General features: G+C 41.5%; 1 protein-coding gene across 2 annotated transcripts in view; it reads left to right on the top strand.

The window, feature by feature from the left end:
- Positions 1-22332, top strand: part of TACC1 (transforming acidic coiled-coil containing protein 1) — a 280191-nt gene that overhangs the window by 190572 nt on the left and 67287 nt on the right. For both annotated transcript variants that reach the window (XM_053718086.1, XM_053718085.1), the window contains exon 7: positions 11800-11904. In XM_053718086.1, coding sequence (XP_053574061.1) covers positions 11800-11904 — 105 coding nt within the window. The remainder of the gene's footprint in view (positions 1-11799; positions 11905-22332) is intronic.

Below are 22332 nucleotides of genomic sequence, written 5' to 3'. Positions count from 1 at the left end.
GAACCCTTACATTCCGTTTATATTAAGTTATTATCTTGGAAAGTTTTGTTTTTAGTTGCAATTTCTTCTGCTAGAAGAGTTTCAGAATTATCTGCTCTGCAGTGTTCTCCTCCTTATCTGGTGTTCCATGCAGATAAGGTGGTTTTACGTACTAAACCTGGTTTTCTTCCAAAAGTTGTTTCTAACAAAAACATTAACCAGGAGATTATCGTACCTTCTCTGTGTCCGAAACCAGTTTCAAAGAAGGAACGTTTGTTGCACAATTTGGATGTTGTTCGCGCTCTAAAATTCTATTTAGATGCTACAAAGGATTTTAGACAAACATCTTCCTTGTTTGTTGTTTATTCAGGTAAAAGGAGAGGTCAAAAAGCAACTTCTACCTCTCTCTCTTTTTTGGATTAAAAGCATCATCAGATTGGCTTACGAGACTGCCGGACGGCAGCCTCCCGAAAGAATCACAGCTCATTCCACTAGGGCTGTGGCTTCCACATGGGCCTTCAAGAACGAGGCTTCTGTTGATCAGATATGTAGGGCAGCGACTTGGTCTTCACTGCACACTTTTACCAAATTTTACAAGTTTGATACTTTTGCTTCTTCTGAGGCTATTTTTGGGAGAAAGGTTTTGCAAGCCGTGGTGCCTTCCATTTAGGTGACCTGATTTGCTCCCTCCCTTCTTTTGTTCAGCAAGGGCATTATATGTCTACAATAGATTTACAGGATGCATATCTGCATATTCCGATTCATCCAGTTCACTATCAGTTTCTGAGATTCTCTTTCCTGGACAAGCATTACCAGTTTGTGGCTCTGCCCTTTGGCCTAGCTACAGCTCCAAGAATTTTTACAAAGGTTCTCGGTGCCCTTCTGTCTGTAATCAGAGAACAGGGTATTGTGGTATTTCCTTATTTGGACAATATCTTGGTACTTGCTCAGTCTTCACATTTAGCAGAATCTCATACGAATCGACTTGTGTTGTTTCTTCAAGATCATGGTTGGAGGATCAATTCACTAAAAAGTTCATTGATTCATCAGTCAAGGGTAACCTTTTTGGGTTTCCAGATAGATTCAGTGTCCATGACTCTGTCTTTGACAGACAAGAGACGTCTAAAATTGATTTCAGCTTGTCGAAACCTTCAGTCACAATCATTCCCTTCGGTAGCCTTATGCATGGAAATTCTTTGTCTTATGACTGCTGCATCGGACGCGATCCCCTTTGCTCGTTTTCACATGCCACCTCTTCAGCTCTGTATGCTGAACCAATGGTGCAGGGATTACAGAAAGATATCTCAATATCTTTAAAACCGATTGTACGACACTCTCTGACGTGGTGGACAGATCACCATCGTTTAGTTCAGGGGGCTTCTTTTGTTCTTCAGACCTGGACTGTAATTTCAACAGATGCAAGTCTTACAGGTTGGGGAGCTGTGTTGGGGGTCTCTGACGGCACAAGGGGTTTGGGAATCTCAGGAGGTGAGATTACCGATCAATATTTTGGAACTCCGTGCAATTTTCAGAGCTCTTCAGTCTTGGCCTCTTCTGAAGAGAGAATCGTTCATTTGTTTTCAGACAGACAATGTCACAACTGTGGCATACATCAATCATCAGGGGGGGACTCACAGTCCTTTGGCTATGAAAGAAGTATCTCGAATTCTGGTTTGGGCGGAATCCAGCTCTTGTCTAATCTCTGCGGTTCATATCCCAGGTATAGACAATTGGGAAGCGGATTATCTCAGTCGCCAAACGTTGCATCCGGGCGAATGGTCTCTTCACCCAGAGGTATTTCTTCAGATTGTTCAAATGTGGGAACTTCCAGAAATAGATCTGATGGCTTCTCATCTAAACAAGAAACTTCCCAGGTATCTGTCCAGATCCCGGGATCCTCAGGCGGAGGCAGTGGATGCATTATCACTTCCTTGGAAGTATCATCCTGCCTATATCTTTCCGCCTCTAGTTCTTCTTCCATAAGTAATCTCCAAGATTCTGAAGGAATGCTCGTTAGTTCTGCTGGTAGCTCCAGCATGACCTCACAGGTTTTGGTATGCGGATCTTGTCCGGATGGCCTCTTGCCGACCGTGGACTCTTCCGTTAAGACCAGACCTTCTGTCGCAAGGTCCTTTTTTCCATCAGGATCTCAAATCCTTAAATTTAAAGGTATGGAGATTGAACGCTTGATTCTTGGTCAAAGAGGTTTCTCTGACTCTGTGATTAATACTATGTTACAGGCTCGTAAATCTGTATCTAGAGAGATATATTATAGAGTCTGGAAGACTTTTATATTTCTTGGTGTCTTTCTCATCATTTTTCCTGGCATTCTTTTAGAATTCCGAGAATTTTACAGTTTCTTCAGGATGGTTTAGATAAAGGTTTGTCCGCAAGTTCCTTGAAAGGACAAATCTCTGCTCTTTCTGTTCTTTTTCACAGAAAGATTGCTAATCTTCCTGATATTCATTGTTTTGTACAAGCCTTGGTTCGTATAAAGCCTGTCATTAAGTCTATTTCTCCTCCTTGGAGTTTGAATTTGGTTCTGGGGGCTCTTCAAGCTCCTCCTTTTGAACCCATGCATTCATTGGACATTAAATTACTTTCTTGGAAAGTTTTGTTCCTTTTGGCCATCTCTTCTGCCAGAAGAGTCTCTGAATTATCTGCTCTTTCTTGTGAATCTCCTTTTCTGATTTTTCACCAGGATAAGGCGGTGTTGCGAACTTCTTTTGAATTTTTACCTAAGGTTGTGAATTCCAACAACATTAGTAGAGAAATTGTGGTTCCTTCATTATGTCCTAATCCTAAGAATTCTAAGGAGAAATCGTTGCATTCTTTGGATGTTGTTAGAGCTTTGAAATATTATGTTGAAGCTACTAAGTCTTTCCGAAAGACTTCTAGTCTATTTGTCGTCTTTTCTCCAACATAGGTGTGTCCGGTCCACGGCGTCATCCTTACTTGTGGGATATTCTCCTCCCCAACAGGAAATGGCAAAGAGCCCAGCAAAGCTGGTCACATGATCCCTCCTAGGCTCCGCCTACCCCAGTCATTCTCTTTGCCGTTGTACAGGCAACATCTCCACGGAGATGGCTTAGAGTTTTTTAGTGTTTAACTGTAGTTTTTATTATTCAATCAAGAGTTTGTTATTTTAAAATAGTGCTGGTATGTACTATTTACTCTGAAACAGAAAAGAGATGAAGATTTCTGTTTGTAAGAGGAAAATGATTTTAGCAACCGTTACTAAAATCGATGGCTGTTTCCACACAGGACTGTTGAGAGGAATTAACTTCAGTTGGGGGAAACAGTGAGCAGACTTTTGCTGCTTGAGGTATGACACATTCTAACAAGACCATGTAATGCTGGAAGCTGTCATTTTCCCTATGGGATTCGGTAAGCCATTTTTATTACATAAAGAAAAAAGGGCTTCACAAGGGCTTTTAAGACTGTAGACATTTTCTGGGCTAAAACGATTTATATATAAGCATATTTTATACCCCATAGCCTTGAGGAATTATTTTAATCTTGGGAACTATGTAAAATAACCGGCAGGCACTGTATTGGACACCTTATTCTCTAGGGGCTTTCCCTAATCATAAGCAGAGTCTCATTTTCGCGCCTCTATTGCGCACTTGTTTTTGGGAAGCATGACATGCAGATGCATGTGTGAGGAGCTCTGATACATAGAAAAGACTTTCTGAAGGCGTCATTTGGTATCGTATTCCCCTTTGGGCTTGGTTGGGTCTCAGCAAAGCAGATACCAGGGACTGTAAAGGGGTTAAATATAAAAACGGCTCCGGTTCCGTTATTTTAAGGGTTAAAGTTTCCAAATTTGGTGTGCAATACTCTTAAGGCTTTAAGACACTGTGGTGAAATTTTGGTGAATTTTTAACAATTCCTTCATACTTTTTCACATTTGCAGTAATAAAGTGTGTTCAGTTTAAAATTTAAAGTGACAGTAACGGTTTTATTTTAAAACGTTTTTTGTACTTTGTTATCAAGTTTATGCCTGTTTAACATGTCTGAACTACCAGATAGACTGTGTTCTGTATGTGGGGAAGCCAAGGTTCCTTCTCATTTAAATAGATGTGATTTATGTGACACAAAATTTAGAGAAAATGATGCCCAAGATGATTCCTCAAGTGAGGGGAGTAAGCATGGTACTGCATCATCCCCTCCTTCGTCTACACCAGTCTTGCCCACTCAGGAGGCCCCTAGTACATCTAGTGCGCCAATACTCCTTACTATGCAACAATTAACGGCTGTAATGGATAATTCTATCAAAAACATTTTAGCCAAAATGCCCACTTATCAGCGAAAGCGCGACTGCTCTGTTTTAGAAAATACTGAAGAGCATGAGGACGCTGATGATATTGGTTCTGAAGTGCCCCTACACCAGTCTGAGGGGGCCAGGAGGGAGAAATTTCAGATTCAGGGAAAATTTCTCAACAAGCTGAACCTGATGTGATTACATTTAAATTTAAATTGGAACATCTCCGCGCTCTGCTTAAGGAGGTGTTATCTACTCTGGATGATTGTGAGAATTTGGTCATTCCAGAGAAATTATGTAAAATGGACAAGTTCCTAGAGGTCCCGGGGCCCCCCGAAGCTTTTCCTATACCCAAGCGGGTGGCGGACATTGTAAATAAAGAATGGGAAAGGCCCGGTATACCTTTCGTCCCTCCCCCCATATTTAAAAAATTGTTTCCTATGGTCGACCCCAGAAAGGACTTATGGCAGACAGTCCCCAAGGTCGAGGGGGCGGTTTCTACTCTAAACAAACGCACCACTATACCCATAGAAGATAGTTGTGCTTTCAAAGATCCTATGGATAAAAAATTAGAAGGTTTGCTTAAAAAGATGTTTGTTCAGCAAGGTTACCTTCTACAACCAATTTCATGCATTGTTCCTGTCACTACAGCAGCGTGTTTCTGGTTCGATGAACTAGAAAAGGCGCTCAATAATAATTCTTCTTCTTATGAGGAGATTATGGACAGAATTCATGCTCTCAAATTGGCTAATTCTTTCACCCTAGACGCCACTTTGCAATTGGCTAGGTTAGCGGCGAAAAATTCTGGTTTTGCTATTGTGGCGCGCAGAGCGCTTTGGCTAAAATCTTGGTCAGCGGATGCGTCTTCCAAGAACAAATTGCTTAACATTCCTTTCAAGGGGAAAACGCTGTTTGGCCCTGACTTGAAAGAGATTATCTCTGATATCACTGGGGGCAAGGGCCACGCCCTTCCTCAGGATAGGTCTTTCAAAGCCAAAAATAAACCTAATTTTCGTCCCTTTCGCAGAAACGGACCAGCCCCAAGTGCTACGTCCTCTAAGCAAGAGGGTAATACTTCTCAAGCCAAGCCAGCCTGGAGGCCAATGCAAGGCTGGAACAAAGGAAAGCAGGCCAAGAAACCTGCCACTGCTACCAAGACAGCATGAGATGTTGGCCCCCGATCCGGGACCGGATCTGGTGGGGGGCAGACTCTCTCTCTTCGCTCAGGCTTGGGCAAGAGATGTTCTGGATCCTTGGGCACTAGAAATAGTCTCCCAAGGTTATCTTCTGGAATTCAAGGGGCTTCCCCCAAGGGGGAGGTTCCACAGGTCTCAATTGTCTTCAGACCACATAAAAAAACAGGCATTCTTACATTGTGTAGAAGACCTGTTAAAAATGGGAGTGATTCATCCTGTTCCATTAGGAGAACAAGGGATGGGGTTCTACTCCAATCTGTTCGTAGTTCCCAAAAAAGAGGGCACATTCAGACCAATCTTAGATCTCAAGATCCTAAACAAGTTTCTCAAGGTTCCATCGTTCAAAATGGAAACCATTCGAACAATTCTTCCTTCCATCCAGGAAGGTCAATTCATGACCACGGTGGATTTAAAGGATGCGTATCTACATATTCCTATCCACAAGGAACATCATCGGTTCCTAAGGTTCGCATTCCTGGACAAGCATTACCAGTTTGTGGCACTTCCGTTCGGATTAGCCACTGCTCCAAGAATTTTCACAAAGGTACTAGGGTCCCTTCTAGCGGTGCTAAGACCAAGGGGCATTGCAGTAGTACCTTACTTGGACGACATTCTGATTCAAGCGTCGTCCCTTCCACAAGCAAAGGCTCACACGGACATTGTCCTGGCCTTTCTCAGATCTCACGGGTGGAAAGTGAACGTAGAAAAAAGTTCGCTATCTCCGTCAACAAGGGTTCCCTTCTTGGGAACAATAATAGACTCCTTAGAAATGAGGATCTTTCTGACAGAGGCCAGAAAATCAAAACTTCTAAACTCTTGTCAAATACTTCATTCTGTTCCTCTTCCTTCCATAGCGCAGTGCATGGAAGTAATAGGTTTGATGGTAGCGGCAATGGACATAGTTCCTTTTGCGCGAATTCATCTAAGACCATTACAACTGTGCATGCTCAGTCAGTGGAATGGGGACTATACAGACTTGTCTCCGACGATACAAGTAGATCAGAGGACCAGAGATTCACTCCGTTGGTGGCTGTCCCTGGACAACCTGTCACAGGGGATGAGCTTCCGCAGACCAGAGTGGGTCATTGTCACGACCGACGCCAGTCTGGTGGGCTGGGGCGCGGTCTGGGGACCCCTGAAAGCTCAGGGTCTTTGGTCTCGGGAAGAATCTCTTCTCCCGATAAATATTCTGGAACTAAGAGCGATATTCAATGCTCTCAAGGCTTGGCCTCAGCTAGCAAAGGCCAAGTTCATACGGTTTCAATCAGACAACATGACGACTGTTGCGTACGTCAACCATCAGGGGGGAACAAGGAGTTCCCTGGCGATGGAAGAAGTGACCAAAATCATTCAATGGGCGGAGACTCACTCCTGCCACTTGTCTGCAATCCACATCCCAGGAGTGGAAAATTGGGAAGCGGATTTTCTGAGTCGTCAGACATTTCATCCGGGGGAGTGGGAACTCCATCCGGAAATCTTTGCCCAAATTACTCAATTGTGGGGCATTCCAGACATGGATCTGATGGCCTCTCGTCAGAACTTCAAGGTTCCTTGCTACGGGTCCAGATCCAGGGATCCCAAGGCGACTCTAGTAGATGCACTAGTAGCACCTTGGACCTTCAAACTAGCTTATGTATTCCCGCTGTTTCCCCTCATCCCCAGGCTGGTAGCCAGGATCAATCAGGAGAGGGCATCGGTGATCTTGATAGCTCCTGCGTGGCCACGCAGGACTTGGTATGCAGACCTGGTGAATATGTCATCGGCTCCACCATGGAAGCTACCTTTGAGACGAGACCTTCTTGTTCAAGGTCCGTTCGAACATCCGAATCTGGTCTCACTCCAACTGACTGCTTGGAGATTGAACGCTTGATCTTATCAAAGCGAGGGTTCTCAGATTCTGTCATTGATACTCTTGTTCAGGCCAGAAAGCCTGTAACTAGAAAAATCTACCACAAAATATGGAAAAAATATATCTGTTGGTGTGAATCTAAAGGATTCCCTTGGGACAAGGTAAAAATTCCTAAGATTCTATCCTTTCTTCAAGAAGGTTTGGAGAAAGGATTATCTGCAAGTTCTTTGAAGGGACAGATTTCTGCCTTGTCTGTGTTACTTCACAAAAAGCTGGCAGCTGTGCCAGATGTTCAAGCCTTTGTTCAGGCTCTGGTTAGAATCAAGCCTGTTTACAAACCTTTGACTCCTCCTTGGAGTCTCAATTTAGTTCTTTCAGTTCTTCAGGGGGTTCCGTTTGAACCCTTACATTCCGTTGATATTAAGTTATTATCTTGGAAAGTTTTGTTTTTGGTTGCAATTTCTTCTGCTAGAAGAGTTTCAGAATTATCTGCTCTGCGGTGTTCTCCTCCTTATCTGGTGTTCCATGCAGATAAGGTGGTTTTACGTACTAAACCTGGTTTTCTTCCGAAAGTTGTTTCTAACAAAAACATTAACCAGGAGATAGTCGTGCCTTCTTTGTGTCCGAATCCAGTTTCAAAGAAGGAACGTTTGTTGCACAATTTGGATGTAGTTCGTGCTCTAAAATTCTATTTAGATGCTACAAAGGATTTTAGACAAACATCTTCTTTGTTTGTTGTTTATTCTGGTAAAAGGAGAGGTCAAAAAGCAACTTCTACCTCTCTCTCTTTTTGGATTAAAAGCATCATCAGATTGGCTTACGAGACTGCCGGACGGCAGCCTCCTGAAAGAATCACAGCTCATTCCACTAGGGCTGTGGCTTCCACATGGGCCTTCAAGAACGAGGCTTCTGTTGATCAGATATGTAAGGCAGCGACTTGGTCTTCACTGCACACTTTTACTAAATTTTACAAATTTGATACTTTTGCTTCTTCTGAGGCTATTTTTGGGAGAAAGGTTTTGCAAGCCGTGGTGCCTTCCATCTAGGTGACCTGATTTGCTCCCTCCCTTCATCCGTGTCCTAAAGCTTTGGTATTGGTTCCCACAAGTAAGGATGACGCCGTGGACCGGACACACCTATTTTGGAGAAAACAGAATTTATGTTTACCTGATAAATTACTTTCTCCAACGGTGTGTCCGGTCCACGGCCCGCCCTGGTTTTTTAATCAGGTCTGATAATTTATTTTCTTTAACTACAGTCACCACGGTATCATATGATTTCTCCTATGCAAATATTCCTCCTTTACGTCGGTCGAATGACTGGGGTAGGCGGAGCCTAGGAGGGATCATGTGACCAGCTTTGCTGGGCTCTTTGCCATTTCCTGTTGGGGAGGAGAATATCCCACAAGTAAGGATGACGCCGTGGACCGGACACACCGTTGGAGAAAGTAATTTATCAGGTAAACATAAATTCTGTTTTCCGGTTCCAGAAAAGGTCAGAAAGCTTCTGCCATTTCTTTGGCATCTTGGTTGAAATCTTTAATTCATTATGCCTATGTCGAGTCGGGTAAAACTCCGCCTCAAAGGATTACAGCTCATTCTACTAGGTCAGTTTCTACTTCCTGGGCGTTTAGGAATGAAGCTTCGGTTGATCAGATTTGCAAAGCAGCAACTTGGTCTTCTTTACATACTTTTACTAAATTCTACCATTTTGATGTATTTTCTTCTTCTGAAGCAGTTTTTGGTAGAAAAGTACTTCAGGCAGCGGTTTCAGTTTGAATCTTCTGCTTATGTTTTCATTAAACTTTATTTTGGGTGTGGATTATTTTCAGCAGGAATTGGCTGTCTTTATTTTATCCCTCCCTCTCTAGTGACTCTTGCGTGGAAACATCCACATCTTGGGTAGTCATTATCCCATACGTCACTAGCTCATGGACTCTTGCTAATTACATGAAAGAAAACATAATTTATGTAAGAACTTACCTGATAAATTCATTTCTTTCATATTAGCAAGAGTCCATGAGGCCCACCCTTTTTGTGGTGGTTTTTGATTTTTTGTATAAAGCACAATTATTCCAATTCCTTATTTTTTATGCTTTCGCACTTTTTTTCTTATCACCCCACTTCTTGGCTATTCGTTAAACTGATTTGTGGGTGTGGTGAGGGGTGTATTTATAGGCATTTTGAGGTTTGGGAAACTTTGCCCCTCCTGGTAGGAATGTATATCCCATACGTCACTAGCTCATGGACTCTTGCTAATATGAAAGAAATGAATTTATCAGGTAAGTTCTTACATAAATTATGTTTTTTTACTCTCATTCATTCATTCAAGCTCATAAGCTGGTTGCTCGTCGCATCTATCATAAGGTGTGGAGGACCTACTTATTCTGTTCTCCAGGGTTAACTGGAGACAGGCTTTTCTGCAAGTCCCCTGAAGGGACAGATTTCGGCCCTGTCTGTGTTACTGCACAAGAGGTTCGCTGAGCTTCCAGATGTGCCGTCATTTGTTAAGGCTCTGCTAGGTTCAGGCATTTGTTTAGATCTAATGCTCCTCCTTGGAGTTTAAATCTTGTTCTTAAAGTTTTGCAACGGACTCTGTTGGAGCCTATGCATGAAGTAGACATTAAATTGTTGTCTTGGAAGGTTCTTTTTCTACTGGCTATTGCTTCTGCGCGCAGAGTATCTGTGATTGCTGCCTTGCAATGCGTCCGTCCTTATCTGGCTTTCCATGCTGATAAGACTGTTCTACGAACCAAATTAAGTTTTCTTCCTAAGGTTGTGTCAATTTGCAACATCAATCAAGAGATTGTGGTTCCTTTCTTATGTCCTAATCCTCCTTCGTCGAAGGAACATTTACAACGTAATTCTGGATGTGGTATGTGCCTTGAAGTTCTATCTTCAGGCCACGAAGGAAGTTAGACAAACTTCTTTCTCTGTTTGTTCTCCTTTCCAGGAAGCGTAGGGGTCAAAATGCCTCTTCAACGTCCTTATCTTTTTGGCTGAGGAGTGTCTTCTGTTTAGCATAGAGTCAGCGGGACATAAGCCTCCTCTGAAGATTATGGCTCTTTCTAAGAGAGCGGTGGTTTCCTCTTGGGCCTTCAAAAATGAGGCCTCTATGGATTAGATCTTGTAAGGGGCTAGCTGGTCTTCCTGACATACTTTTCCAGTCTTCGGGAGAAAGGTTTTGCAGGCTGTGGTGCCCTCAGATTAGGGTCTGCCTCTCTTTTTTCCTTCCTGTTAGCATTCCATGTACTTGGGTATATGTTTCCCACAAGTAAGGAATGCAGCTGTGGACTCCTCGCATATTAAGAAAGAAAACATAAATTATGCTTACCAGATAATTTCCTTTCTACGAGAGCGGTGGTTTCCTCTTGGGCCTTCAAAAATGAGGCTTCTATGGATCAGATCTTGTAAGGGGCTACCTGGTCCTCCTTACATACTTTTTCCAAATTTTACAAGTTTGATGTTTTTGCTTCTGCTGAAGCAGTCTTCGGGAGAAAGGTCTTGCAGGCTGTGGTGCCCTCCGATTAGGGTCCGCCTCTCTTTTTTTCCTTCCTGTTAGCATTCCTTGTACTTGGGTATATGTTTCCCACAAGAAAGGAATGCAGCCGTGGACTCTTCGCATATTAAGGAGGAAAACATAAATTATTCTTACCAGATAATTTCCTTTCCTTCTGTATAGAAAGAGTCTACAGCTCCCGCCTGTGCTCTCCGATGGGCGGCCCTAAATTTAAAATGATTCTTCTGGCACCTTTTTCACCCTGATATTTCTCCTACTGTTCCTTGTTCCCTCAGCAGAATGACTGGGGTTATGTGGAGGTTGGGGGGAGGTATTTAAGCCTTTGGCTGGGTGTCTTTGCCTCTTCCTGGCGGCCAGGTTCATTATTTCCCACATGTAAGGAATACAGCTGTGGACTCTTCCCATACAGAAGGAAAGGAAATTATCTGGTAAGCTTAATTTATGTTAGTTAAACATTTCCTTGTGACTGGTTCGTGTGATATCAAGAAACATGCAGGGCATGCAAACTGGGAGGCTTTTTTTTTTTCTTTTTTTTCTTCTAGTAAATGGATGTTTATGGATTTGAGCTTTTTTAGTTTGTGTTAAATATTTATGTAAATAAAATCATTTGGTCTTTGATATGTTTTATTCACTAATGCTATGTTGTGTATAAATTCTTCCAATTAAAAAAAAAAGCCACATCAAATGGATACAAAATTATAGCTTGCTTTATACAAATCAGCTGTTTATTATATTAGCTTTTTCTTGTTTAATTTTTTGCTGCTTACTACATATTTAGTTTATACAAATACAGCACAGTAAAACTTGTCAATTGCACAGTTACAATCCTAGAATCATGAGACAAGCTTATGTATTAACAATAGACAAGGAGATTTCATAAACAAGAGCAGAGTTGAATGAAGTTTTTGTTTAATTTTTTTTACACCCATAATTATTAAATCTTAAGAACAGTCCGACTGAATCTCTATTTTTATTTTATTTTATCTCTGCAGAGCAACAACTCGCTCATCTCATCTGATGCAGTTCAGAGTCCCCTGGATGCTATATGTTTGACAGAAAATCAGCGATCAGCAGTTTGTGCCCTGATCAGAGACGAGGTAACATTGTACCAGAATCCTTATACCCCTGTTATTTTTCTTTACTAGTTTATAAAGTAGTATTGTCAGCTTTGGGCTCATGGGCTCTTATATAATAGCTTGCAAAAAACAGCACCACTTTATTTAAATTTATTTGTATTAAAGTAGTACAGAATTGCATACAATAATTCACACAATGTTCCCCAAAAGATTACATATTCGAGAACAAAACAAAAATGAATAGTTATAGTTCAAATCCTCTCTATCTTCTGATAATATCCGGCTGCACTGAAAAAGGGGAAAAGGCCACTCTAAGCGACTTATAATATATATTTTAAAAGCATTTCCGCAGTTACTCAGATTAGAAGATATCATGTAGAATTAGCATATTCCTCCCAAAGAAACAATAAAGTGTAATAAATAAATAAAGTGTAATAATCAGGCATCTTAGAAGATGTTTCTAGAAAGAGAGTAGAAGTCACTTTCCTACACCAGTCTTCTATAGTTGGGATAGTAGGTTGATTCTAATGTATTGGAATAAGGGCTTTAGCACTGTTAATCATCATTTGAAGTAGTGCGTGATATAGCGCACAAGTGATACTTAGATATTCTGTTAAAAAAAAAAAAATGGGCATAGAGTCAATGTTACTGCAAGTGCAATTTCCATTTCTGTGGCCACTTTATAATACCAACATCTCTACCACCCCTTTTTGCTAATCTGTGAGTTCCTAGGTACCATCTCATTAAGATTTTTGTTTACTACCTCATTAGTAGGGATGGGCGAATGTTTTGCAACATTCGAAAAATGAAACAAATATGTACACATTTGTTAGTTCATTTCGAATGTTTGTACAACATTCTACCATTCGTTTAATGTAATAGTATTTCTAATGCTTTATTTAACTGTAATGTAATTTTCTAATAATTAAATTCAAATTATGCAATATTCGAATTCGAAAAATTTTAATTTATATATTTGTAATAGTATTTCTAATGCTCTTTAAAGGTAATATTCAAATTATGCAATCTTTGAAATACAAACATTTAAATTGATATATTTGTATCTATTATGTATCGATTTACTAAATTCTCTACCACATGAACTATTGAACTTCTGAATAGTATTTGTTAAAATCGAATGTTATTCGAAATTTCGAATGTGGACATTTAATTATAAACATTCAGATTCGAAAGTGAAATTCAAAAACTGAAAATAGCATTCGATTATAGAATTTTTAAGAATGTTCATTCTTATGTAAATCAAATTTTGACAATAAAATTCGTTCTAACATTTGAATTCGAATATAAACACACTCGCCTATCCCTACTCATTAGGCAATGAGTTATGTTTATGTTGCTGGAGAGAAAATCTTCTTTCAGTAAAGTCAAATTTAAACTTTCATGAATCAGAGCACACAATTTTAAACATCTTTCCAATTCTCTTCCATTATCTAAATGTGCTCAATCTTTATATATTTCCACTATATATTTACATTTTCATGTGCAAAAATTCACAATATACGTCAATGCATTTTGTGATTGGCTGTCAAATGATACATTGGGAAGGAAAGTGTAACTAACTTTGAAATAAGTCAGAAAAAAAAATCTACTACTTATTTGAAATTCAAACTATGATCTTTTGCATTATATTTTCAGTATGCATTTATTGATTATGATTTTCTACTGGTGTTTGTGGTTCTTTAAATTGTGACCTCTTATCACAAAATATTTCCTTGGAATAAACCGAGCTTCCGCCAACTCTGTATATGTGCATTTAATATATTTATTTCTTCTGTTAAGTGTGATCAGTCCACGGGTCATCATTACTTCTGGGATATTAACTGCTCCCCTACAGGAAGTGCAAGAGGATTCACCCAGCAGAGCTGCATATAGCTCCTCCCCTCTACGTCACTCCCAGTCATTCTCTTGCACCCAGCAACTAGATAGGTCGTGTGAGAGGACTATGGTGATTATACTTAGTTTTATATCTTCAATCAAAAGTTTGTTATTTTAAAATAGCACCGGAGTGTGTTATTACCTCTCTGGCAGAGTTTGAGGAAGAATCTACCAGAGTTTTGCTATGATTTTAGCCGGAGTAGTTAAGATCATATTGCTGTTCTCGGCCATCTGAGGAGTGAGGTAAACTTCAGATCAGGGGACAGCGGGCAGATGAATCTGCATAGAGGTATGTAGCAGTTTTTATTTTCTGACAATGGAATTGATGAGAAAATCCTGCCATACCGATATAATGTCATGTATACTTTACACTTCAGTATTCTGGGAGAATGGTACTTCACTAGAATTACACTGTAAGAAAGACATAAAGCTGTTTAATAACTAGAGATTATGTTTAACGTTTTTGCTGGAATGTAAAATCGTTTTCATTTGCTGAGGTACTGAGTGAATAAATGTTTGGGCACTATTTTTCCACTTGGCAGTTGCTTAAATCTGTTTTTTCTGTCAGTTTCTGTTCTCCCTCACTGCTGTGTGTGTGGGGGAGGGGCGCTTTTACTATGCATCAAATATTTCAGTCAGCAACTCATTGTATTCCCTGCATGATCTGGTTCATCTCTACAGAGCTCAGGGGTCTTCAAAACTTATTTTGAGGGAGGTAATTTCTCTCAGCAGAGCTGTGAGAATTATAGTTTGACTGAAATAAAAACTTTTATTCTGTAATTTGTTTCCTGCTTTCAGAAATTGTTATCTTTGCTAATGGGATTAAACCTTTGCTAAAGTTGTGTTGTTTACAAGGATTGAGGCTATAACTGTTTCAATTTATTAATTTTTAACTGTCATAGATCTTCTGTGCTTCTTAAAGGCACAGTACGTTTTAATATTATTCTATTTGAATTGTATTTCCAAGTTGCAAGTTTATTTGCTAGTGTGTTAAACATGTCTGATTCAGAAGATGATACCTGTGTCATTTGTTGCAATGCCAAAGTGGAGCCCAATAGAAATTTATGTACTAACTGTATTGATGCTACTTTAAATAAAAATCAATCTGTACAAATTGAACAAATTTCACCAAACAACGAGGGGAGAGTTATGCCGACTAACTCGCATCACGTGTCAGTACCTACATCTCCCGCTCAGAGGGAGGTGCGTGATATTGTAGCGCCGAGTACAGCTGGGCGGCCATTACAAATCACATTACAGGATATGGCTACTGTTATGACTGAAGTTTTGGCTAAATTACCAGAACTAAAAGGTAAGCGTGATCACTCTGGGGTGAGAACAGAGTGCGCTGATAATATTAGGGCCATGTCAGACACTGCGTCACAGGTGGCAGAACATGAGGACGGAGAACTTCATTCTGTGGGTGACGGTTCTGATCCAAACAGACTGGATTCAGATGTTTCAAATTTTAAATTTAAACTGGAAAACCTCCGTGTATTACTAGGGGAGGTGTTAGCGGCTCTGAATGATTGTAACACAGTTGCAATACCAGAGAAAATGTGTAGGTTGGATAAATATTTTGCGGTACCGACGAGTACTGAGGTTTTTCCTATACCTAAGAGACTTACTGAAATTGTTACTAAGGAGTGGGATAGACCCGGTGTGCCGTTCTCACCCCCTCCGATATTTAGAAAAATGTTTCCAATAGACGCCACCACAAGGGACTTATGGCAAACGGTCCCTAAGGTGGAGGGAGCAGTTTCTACTTTAGCTAAGCGTACCACTATCCCGGTGGAGGATAGCTGTGCTTTTTCAGATCCAATGGATAAGAAGTTAGAGGGTTACCTTAAGAAAATGTTTGTTCAACAAGGTTTTATATTGCAACCCCTTGCATGCATTGCGCCGATCACGGCTGCAGCGGCATTCTGGATTGAGTCTCTGGAAGAGAACATTGGTTCAGCTACTCTGGACGACATTACGGACAGGCTTAGAGTCCTTAAACTAGCTAATTCATTCATTTCGGAGGCCGTAGTACATCTTACTAAACTTACGGCGAAGAATTCAGGATTCGCCATTCAGGCACGCAGGGCGCTGTGGCTAAAATCCTGGTCAGCTGATGTTACTTCTAAGTCTAAATTGCTTAATATACCTTTCAAAGGGCAGACCTTATTCGGGCCCGGGTTGAAAGAGATTATCGCTGACATTACAGGAGGTAAAGGCCATGCCCTGCCTCAGGACAAAGCCAAAGCCAAGACTAGACAGTCTAGTTTTCGTTCCTTTCGTAATTTCAAAGCAGGAGCAGCATCAACTTCCTCTGCACCAAAACAGGAAGGAGCTGTTGCTCGCTACAGACAAGGCTGGAAACCTAACCAGTCCTGGAACAAGGGCAAGCAGACTAGGAAACCTGCTGCTGCCCCCAAAACAGCATGAATTGAGGGCCCCCGATCCGGGATCGGATCTAGTGGGGGGCAGACTTTCTCTCTTCGCCCAGGCTTGGGCAAGAGATGTTCAGGATCCCTGGGCGCTAGAGATAATATCTCAGGGATACCTTCTGGACTTCAAATACTCTCCTCCAAGAGAGAGATTTCATCTGTCAAGATTGTCAACAATCCAGACAAAGAAAGAGGCTTTTCTACGCTGCGTACAAGAGCTCTTGTTAATGGGAGTAATCCATCCAGTTCCACGATCGGAACAGGGACAGGGGTTTTACTCAAATCTGTTTGTGGTTCCCAAAAAAGAGGGAACTTTCAGACCAATCCTGGACTTAAAGATCCTAAACAAATTCCTAAGAGTTCCATCGTTCAAGATGGAGACTATTCGGACAATTTTACCTATGATCCAAGAGGGTCAGTACATGACCACTGTAGATTTAAAAGATGCTTACCTGCACATACCGATTCACAAAGATCATTACCGGTACCTAAGGTTTGCCTTCCTAGACAGGCATTACCAGTTTGTGGCTCTTCCATTCGGATTGGCTACAGCGCCAAGAATCTTCACAAAGGTTCTGGGTGCTCTTCTGGCGGTACTAAGACCGCGGGGAATCTCGGTAGCTCCATACCTAGACGACATTCTGATACAAGCTTCAAGCTTTCAAACTGCCAAATCTCATACAGAGTTAGTGCTGGCATTTCTAAGGTCACATGGATGGAAGGTGAACGAAAAGAAAAGTTCACTCGTTCCACTCACAAGAGTTCCCTTCCTGGGGACTCTTATAGATTCTGTAGAAATGAAGATTTACCTGACAGAGGACAGGCTATCAAGACTTCAAAGTGCTTGCCGCACTCTTCATTCCATTCAACACCCGTCAGTGGCTCAATGTATGGAGGTAATCGGCTTAATGGTAGCGGCAATGGACATAGTACCCTTTGCACGCTTACACCTCAGACCACTGCAACTGTGCATGCTAGGTCAGTGGAATGGGGATTACTCAGACTTATCCCCTTCTCTGAATCTGGATCAAGAGACCAGAAATTCTCTTCTATGGTGGCTTTCTCGGCCACACCTGTCCAGGGGGATGCCATTCAGCAGACCAGACTGGACAATTGTAACAACAGACGCCAGCCTTCTAGGTTGGGGTGCCGTCTGGAATTCCCTGAAGGCTCAGGGACTATGGAGTCAGGAGGAGAGTCTCCTGCCAATAAACATTCTGGAATTGAGAGCAGTTCTCAATGCCCTCCTGGCTTGGCCCCAGTTGACAACTCGGGGGTTCATCAGGTTTCAGTCGGACAACATCACGACTGTAGCTTACATCAACCATCAGGGAGGGACAAGAAGCTCCCTAGCTATGATGGAAGTATCAAAGATAATTCGCTGGGCAGAGTCTCACTCTTGCCACCTGTCAGCAATCCACATCCCGGGAGTGGAGAACTGGGAGGCGGATTTCTTAAGTCGTCAGACTTTTCATCCGGGGGAGTGGGAACTTCATCCGGAGGTCTTTGCCCAAATACTTCGACGTTGGGGCAAACCAGAGATAGATCTCATGGCGTCTCGACAGAACGCCAAGCTTCCTCGTTACGGGTCCAGATCCAGGGATCCAGGAGCAGTCCTGATAGATGCTCTGACAGCACCTTGGGACTTCAGGATGGCTTACGTGTTTCCACCCTTCCCGTTGCTTCCTCGATTGATAGCCAGAATCAAACAAGAGAGAGCATCAGTGATTCTAATAGCACCTGCGTGGCCACGCAGGACTTGGTATGCAGACCTGGTGGACATGTCATCCTGTCCGCCTTGGTCTCTACCTCTGAAACAGGACCTTCTGATACAGGGTCCCTTCAAACATCAAAATCTAACTTCTCTGAAGCTGACTGCTTGGAAATTGAACGCTTAATTTTATCAAGACGTGGGTTTTCTGAGTCAGTTATTAGTACCTTAATACAGACTAGGAAACCTGTTACCAGAAAGATTTACCATAAGATATGGCGTAAATACCTACATTGGTGTGAATCCAAAGGTTACTCTTGGAGTAAGGTTAGGATTCCTAGGATATTGTCTTTTCTACAAGAAGGTTTAGAAAAGGGTTTATCTGCTAGTTCATTAAAGGGACAGATCTCAGCTCTGTCCATTCTGTTACACAAACGTCTGTCAGAAGTTCCTGACGTCCAGGCTTTTTGTCGGGCTTTGGCCAGGATTAAGCCTGTGTTTAAAACTGTTGCTCCACCATGGAGTTTAAACCTTGTTCTTAATGTTTTACAGGGCGTTCCGTTTGAACCCCTTCATTCCATTGATATAAAGTTGTTATCTTGGAAAGTTCTATTTTTAATGGCTATTTCCTCGGCTCGAAGAGTCTCTGAATTATCAGCCTTACATTGTGATTCTCCTTATTTGATTTTTCATTCGGATAAGGTAGTCCTGCGTACTAAACCTGGGTTCTTACCTAAGGTAGTTACTAACAGGAATATCAATCAAGAGATTGTTGTTCCTTCTTTATGCCCAAATCCTTCTTCAAAGAAGGAACGTCTACTGCACAACCTGGATGTAGTCCGGGCTCTAAAATTTTACTTGCAGGCAACTAAGGAATTCCGACAAACGTCTTCTCTGTTTGTCATTTACTCTGGGCAGAGGAGAGGTCAAAAAGCTTCCGCTACCTCTCTTTCTTTTTGGCTTCGTAGCATAATTCGTTTAGCTTATGAGACTGCTGGACAGCACCCCCCTGAAAGAATTACAGCTCATTCTACTAGAGCTGTGGCTTCCACTTGGGCCTTCAAGAATGAGGCCTCTGTTGAACAGATTTGCAAGGCTGCAACTTGGTCTTCGCTTCATACTTTTTCCAAATTTTACAAATTTGACACCTTTGCTTCATCGGAGGCTATTTTTGGGAGAAAGGTTCTTCAGGCAGTGGTTCCTTCTGTATAAAGAGTCTGCCTATCCCTCCCGTCATCCGTGTACTTTTGCTTTGGTATTGGTATCCCAGAAGTAATGATGACCCGTGGACTGATCACACTTAACAGAAGAAAACATAATTTATGCTTACCTGATAAATTCCTTTCTTCTGTAGTGTGATCAGTCCACGGCCCGCCCTGTTTTTAAGGCAGGTAAATATTTTTTAATTTATACTCCAGTCACCACTTCACCCTTGGCTTTTCCTTTCTCGTTGGTCCTTGGTCGAATGACTGGGAGTGACGTAGAGGGGAGGAGCTATATGCAGCTCTGCTGGGTGAATCCTCTTGCACTTCCTGTAGGGGAGCAGTTAATATCCCAGAAGTAATGATGACCCGTGGACTGATCACACTACAGAAGAAAGGAATTTATCAGGTAAGCATAAATTATGTTTTTTAAAGTAGTCATATCGCGCCTCTAGCACCTTTTTCTTCCTAATGGGAAAGAGTCCACAGCCGCATTCATTGCTTATAGTAAATAAGAACCTGGCCACCAGGAGGAGGCAAAGACCCACCAGCCAAAAGGCATAAATACTCCTTTCACTTCCCCTATCCTCCAGTCATTCTTTGTCTTTCGTCCCAGGCGGTTGGCAGAGATGTGTCCGAAGTTTTCTTTAAAATTATTTTACTTTTATTTTATTTTCATATGTCTCTTATGGAGGGTGCTACCCTTCAACATGGGACGGGAGTTTTAATTTGTCCTGTCAGTCTCTCGTGGAGGGCCTGGGCGAAAGTGAAAGTCCGGAGATGCAGTGGGAGCTTCCCCTGCGACATCATCCCGACTCGTATTCACAACTTGGCGTTGCTGAACTTGGCTTCGCTACATGCTGTCTTCTCTCAAGTCCATGACGGAGGCAATGCTACTATTTGTCACACTTGAAGGGCCGTGTTCCTGTTCCACGGCGTAGAATCCGGTAAGATTGTTTCATTTTATTCCGTTATCTCTAATGTGATTATTATGACAGTCAAGTACGGGCCTCGCTGAGGCACCTTTTGCTCCGATCTGGGAATCACGGGATAATTCCTCCTTAGGGTGGATAGTGAACGGGTAAGGGTTTCTTATGTGATTCAACCTGCTTGTGTATGTGCATAGGGGCTCTGTGGCCGAGACACATGCCTATGTGGCACTTATTGGCTTGTTCTTTCGGTTGTGGTTTACACAGCCTGGAACTATACCTTCAGGTTATGTCTATTTTATTCAGACTTGCTTAACTTTTTCTGTGGGCCTGGTTTTTGCCGCCCTTTAGGGGCGCGCTTTTTGGAATTTTGTGGGGCATCTGGTGTCCGGGCGTGTTTCTAGAATTGGGTGGGGCTTCTTCCCCTTCCGCATTCCTGACTGCGTGGTGACGGAGGTAAGAGTCTGCTCCGCTGAGGTCTGGTCATAGGTGGTGGTGAGTGCCCCCAGCCATTGGTGTCAGGTGCCAGTCGCTTTTTTCCAATATTTGTTTATCTTGTACAGTCTTAAGCGATGGAGGATTCCAATGCCGGGACTATTTCTTTCATGTAATTGGCAAAAGTCCATGAGCTATTGACGTATGGGATATACAATCCTACCAGGAGGGGCAAAGTTTCCCAAACCTCAAAATGCCTATAAATACACCCCTCACCACACCCACAATTCAGTTTTACAAACTTTGCCTCCTATGGAGGTGGTGAAGTAAGTTTTTGTGCTAAGATTTCTACGTTGATATGCTCTTCTCAGCATTGTTGAAGCCCGATTCCTCTGAGTACAGCGAATGTCAGAGGGATGTGAAGGGCGTATCATTTATTGAATACAATGATTTCCCTAACGATGGTCTATTTCATAGGTTCTCTGTTATCGGTTGTAGAGATTCATCTCCTACCTCCCTTTTCAGATCAACGATATACTCTCAATTTACCATTACCTCTACTGATAACTGTTTTAGTACTGGTTTGGCTATCTGCTATATGTGGATGGGTGTCTTTTGGTAAGTATGCTTTTTATTATTTAAGACACCTCAGCTATGGTTTGGCACTTTATGCATTTATATAAAGTTCTAACTATATGTATTGTACTCATATTTGCCATGAGTCAGGTTCATGTATTTCCTTCTGCAGACTGTCAGTTTCATATTTGGGAATATAAACATTTTTTTAAGAAAATTCTTTCTTACCTGGGGTTTAGTCTTTTTTCCAATTGATTACTTCTTGCAAATTGCAGGCGGTATTAGGCCTGTGGGTGCGTCAAATGCTAAACTTTATTGCGTCATTCTTGGCGCGAGCCTTTTTTTGGTGCGAAAAAATACATCTGACGCAATTTCGTCATTTCCGGCGTCATAGTTGACGCCGAAGCCTTACACACGGTTGCGTCATTAGTGAAGCGAGTGTGTCATTTCCGGTTATTAATTGGCGCCAAAAAAGTTTTTAGTTACATTGTGCGTCATACTTGGCGCCAAACTTATTTCAATACCCCATTGATGTTTGCCTCTTGCCTTTTTCTCTATCAGAGGGCTTTGCTATTTGCATTTTTTCCCATTCCTGAAACTGTCATATAAGGAAATTGATCATTTTGCTTTATATGTTGTTTTTTTCTTTTACATTTTGCAAGATGTCTCAATCTGATCCTGCCTCAGAAGTTTCTGCTGGAACATTGCTGCCTGACATTGGTTCTACCAAAGCTAAGTGCATTTGTTGTAAAATTGTAGAAATTATTTCGCAGAATGTCATTTGTAATAGTTGTCATTATAAACTTTTACATGCAGATAGTGTATCCATCAGTAATAGTACACTGCCAGTTGTAGTTCCTTCAACTTCTAATGTACATCAGTACACTGCCAGTTGTAGTTCCTTCAACTTCTAATGTACATGATATACCTATGAATTTGAAAGAATTTGTTTCTGATTCTATTCTGAAGGCTTTGTCTGCATTTCCACCTTCTAATAAATGTAAAAGGTCTTTTAAACTTCTCATTCAACAACTAGGCAAACTAGTTGTAACTGAGAGTACAACAAAGTTTTAAAGAGAGAATAAATCCACTTATGTATTATCAAACTTTTACTCTACTAAATTCATAAAGTGTTCAAAATAATAAAATCGTTCCCAATCATTCATGCATTAAAGTTTATTATTTCAGCTAAGGAACTCACACTCATACAGTAGCAAAAGCTGTGAATTAAAACCACTTAAACTCTGTGGTTTGCATAATAGCCATTA

The sequence above is a fragment of the Bombina bombina genome, chromosome 6 (assembly GCF_027579735.1).
Source record: "Bombina bombina isolate aBomBom1 chromosome 6, aBomBom1.pri, whole genome shotgun sequence".
In the NCBI taxonomy this organism is placed as follows: Eukaryota; Metazoa; Chordata; class Amphibia; order Anura; family Bombinatoridae; genus Bombina; species Bombina bombina.
This window is presented reverse-complemented; position numbering and strand designations above follow the sequence as displayed.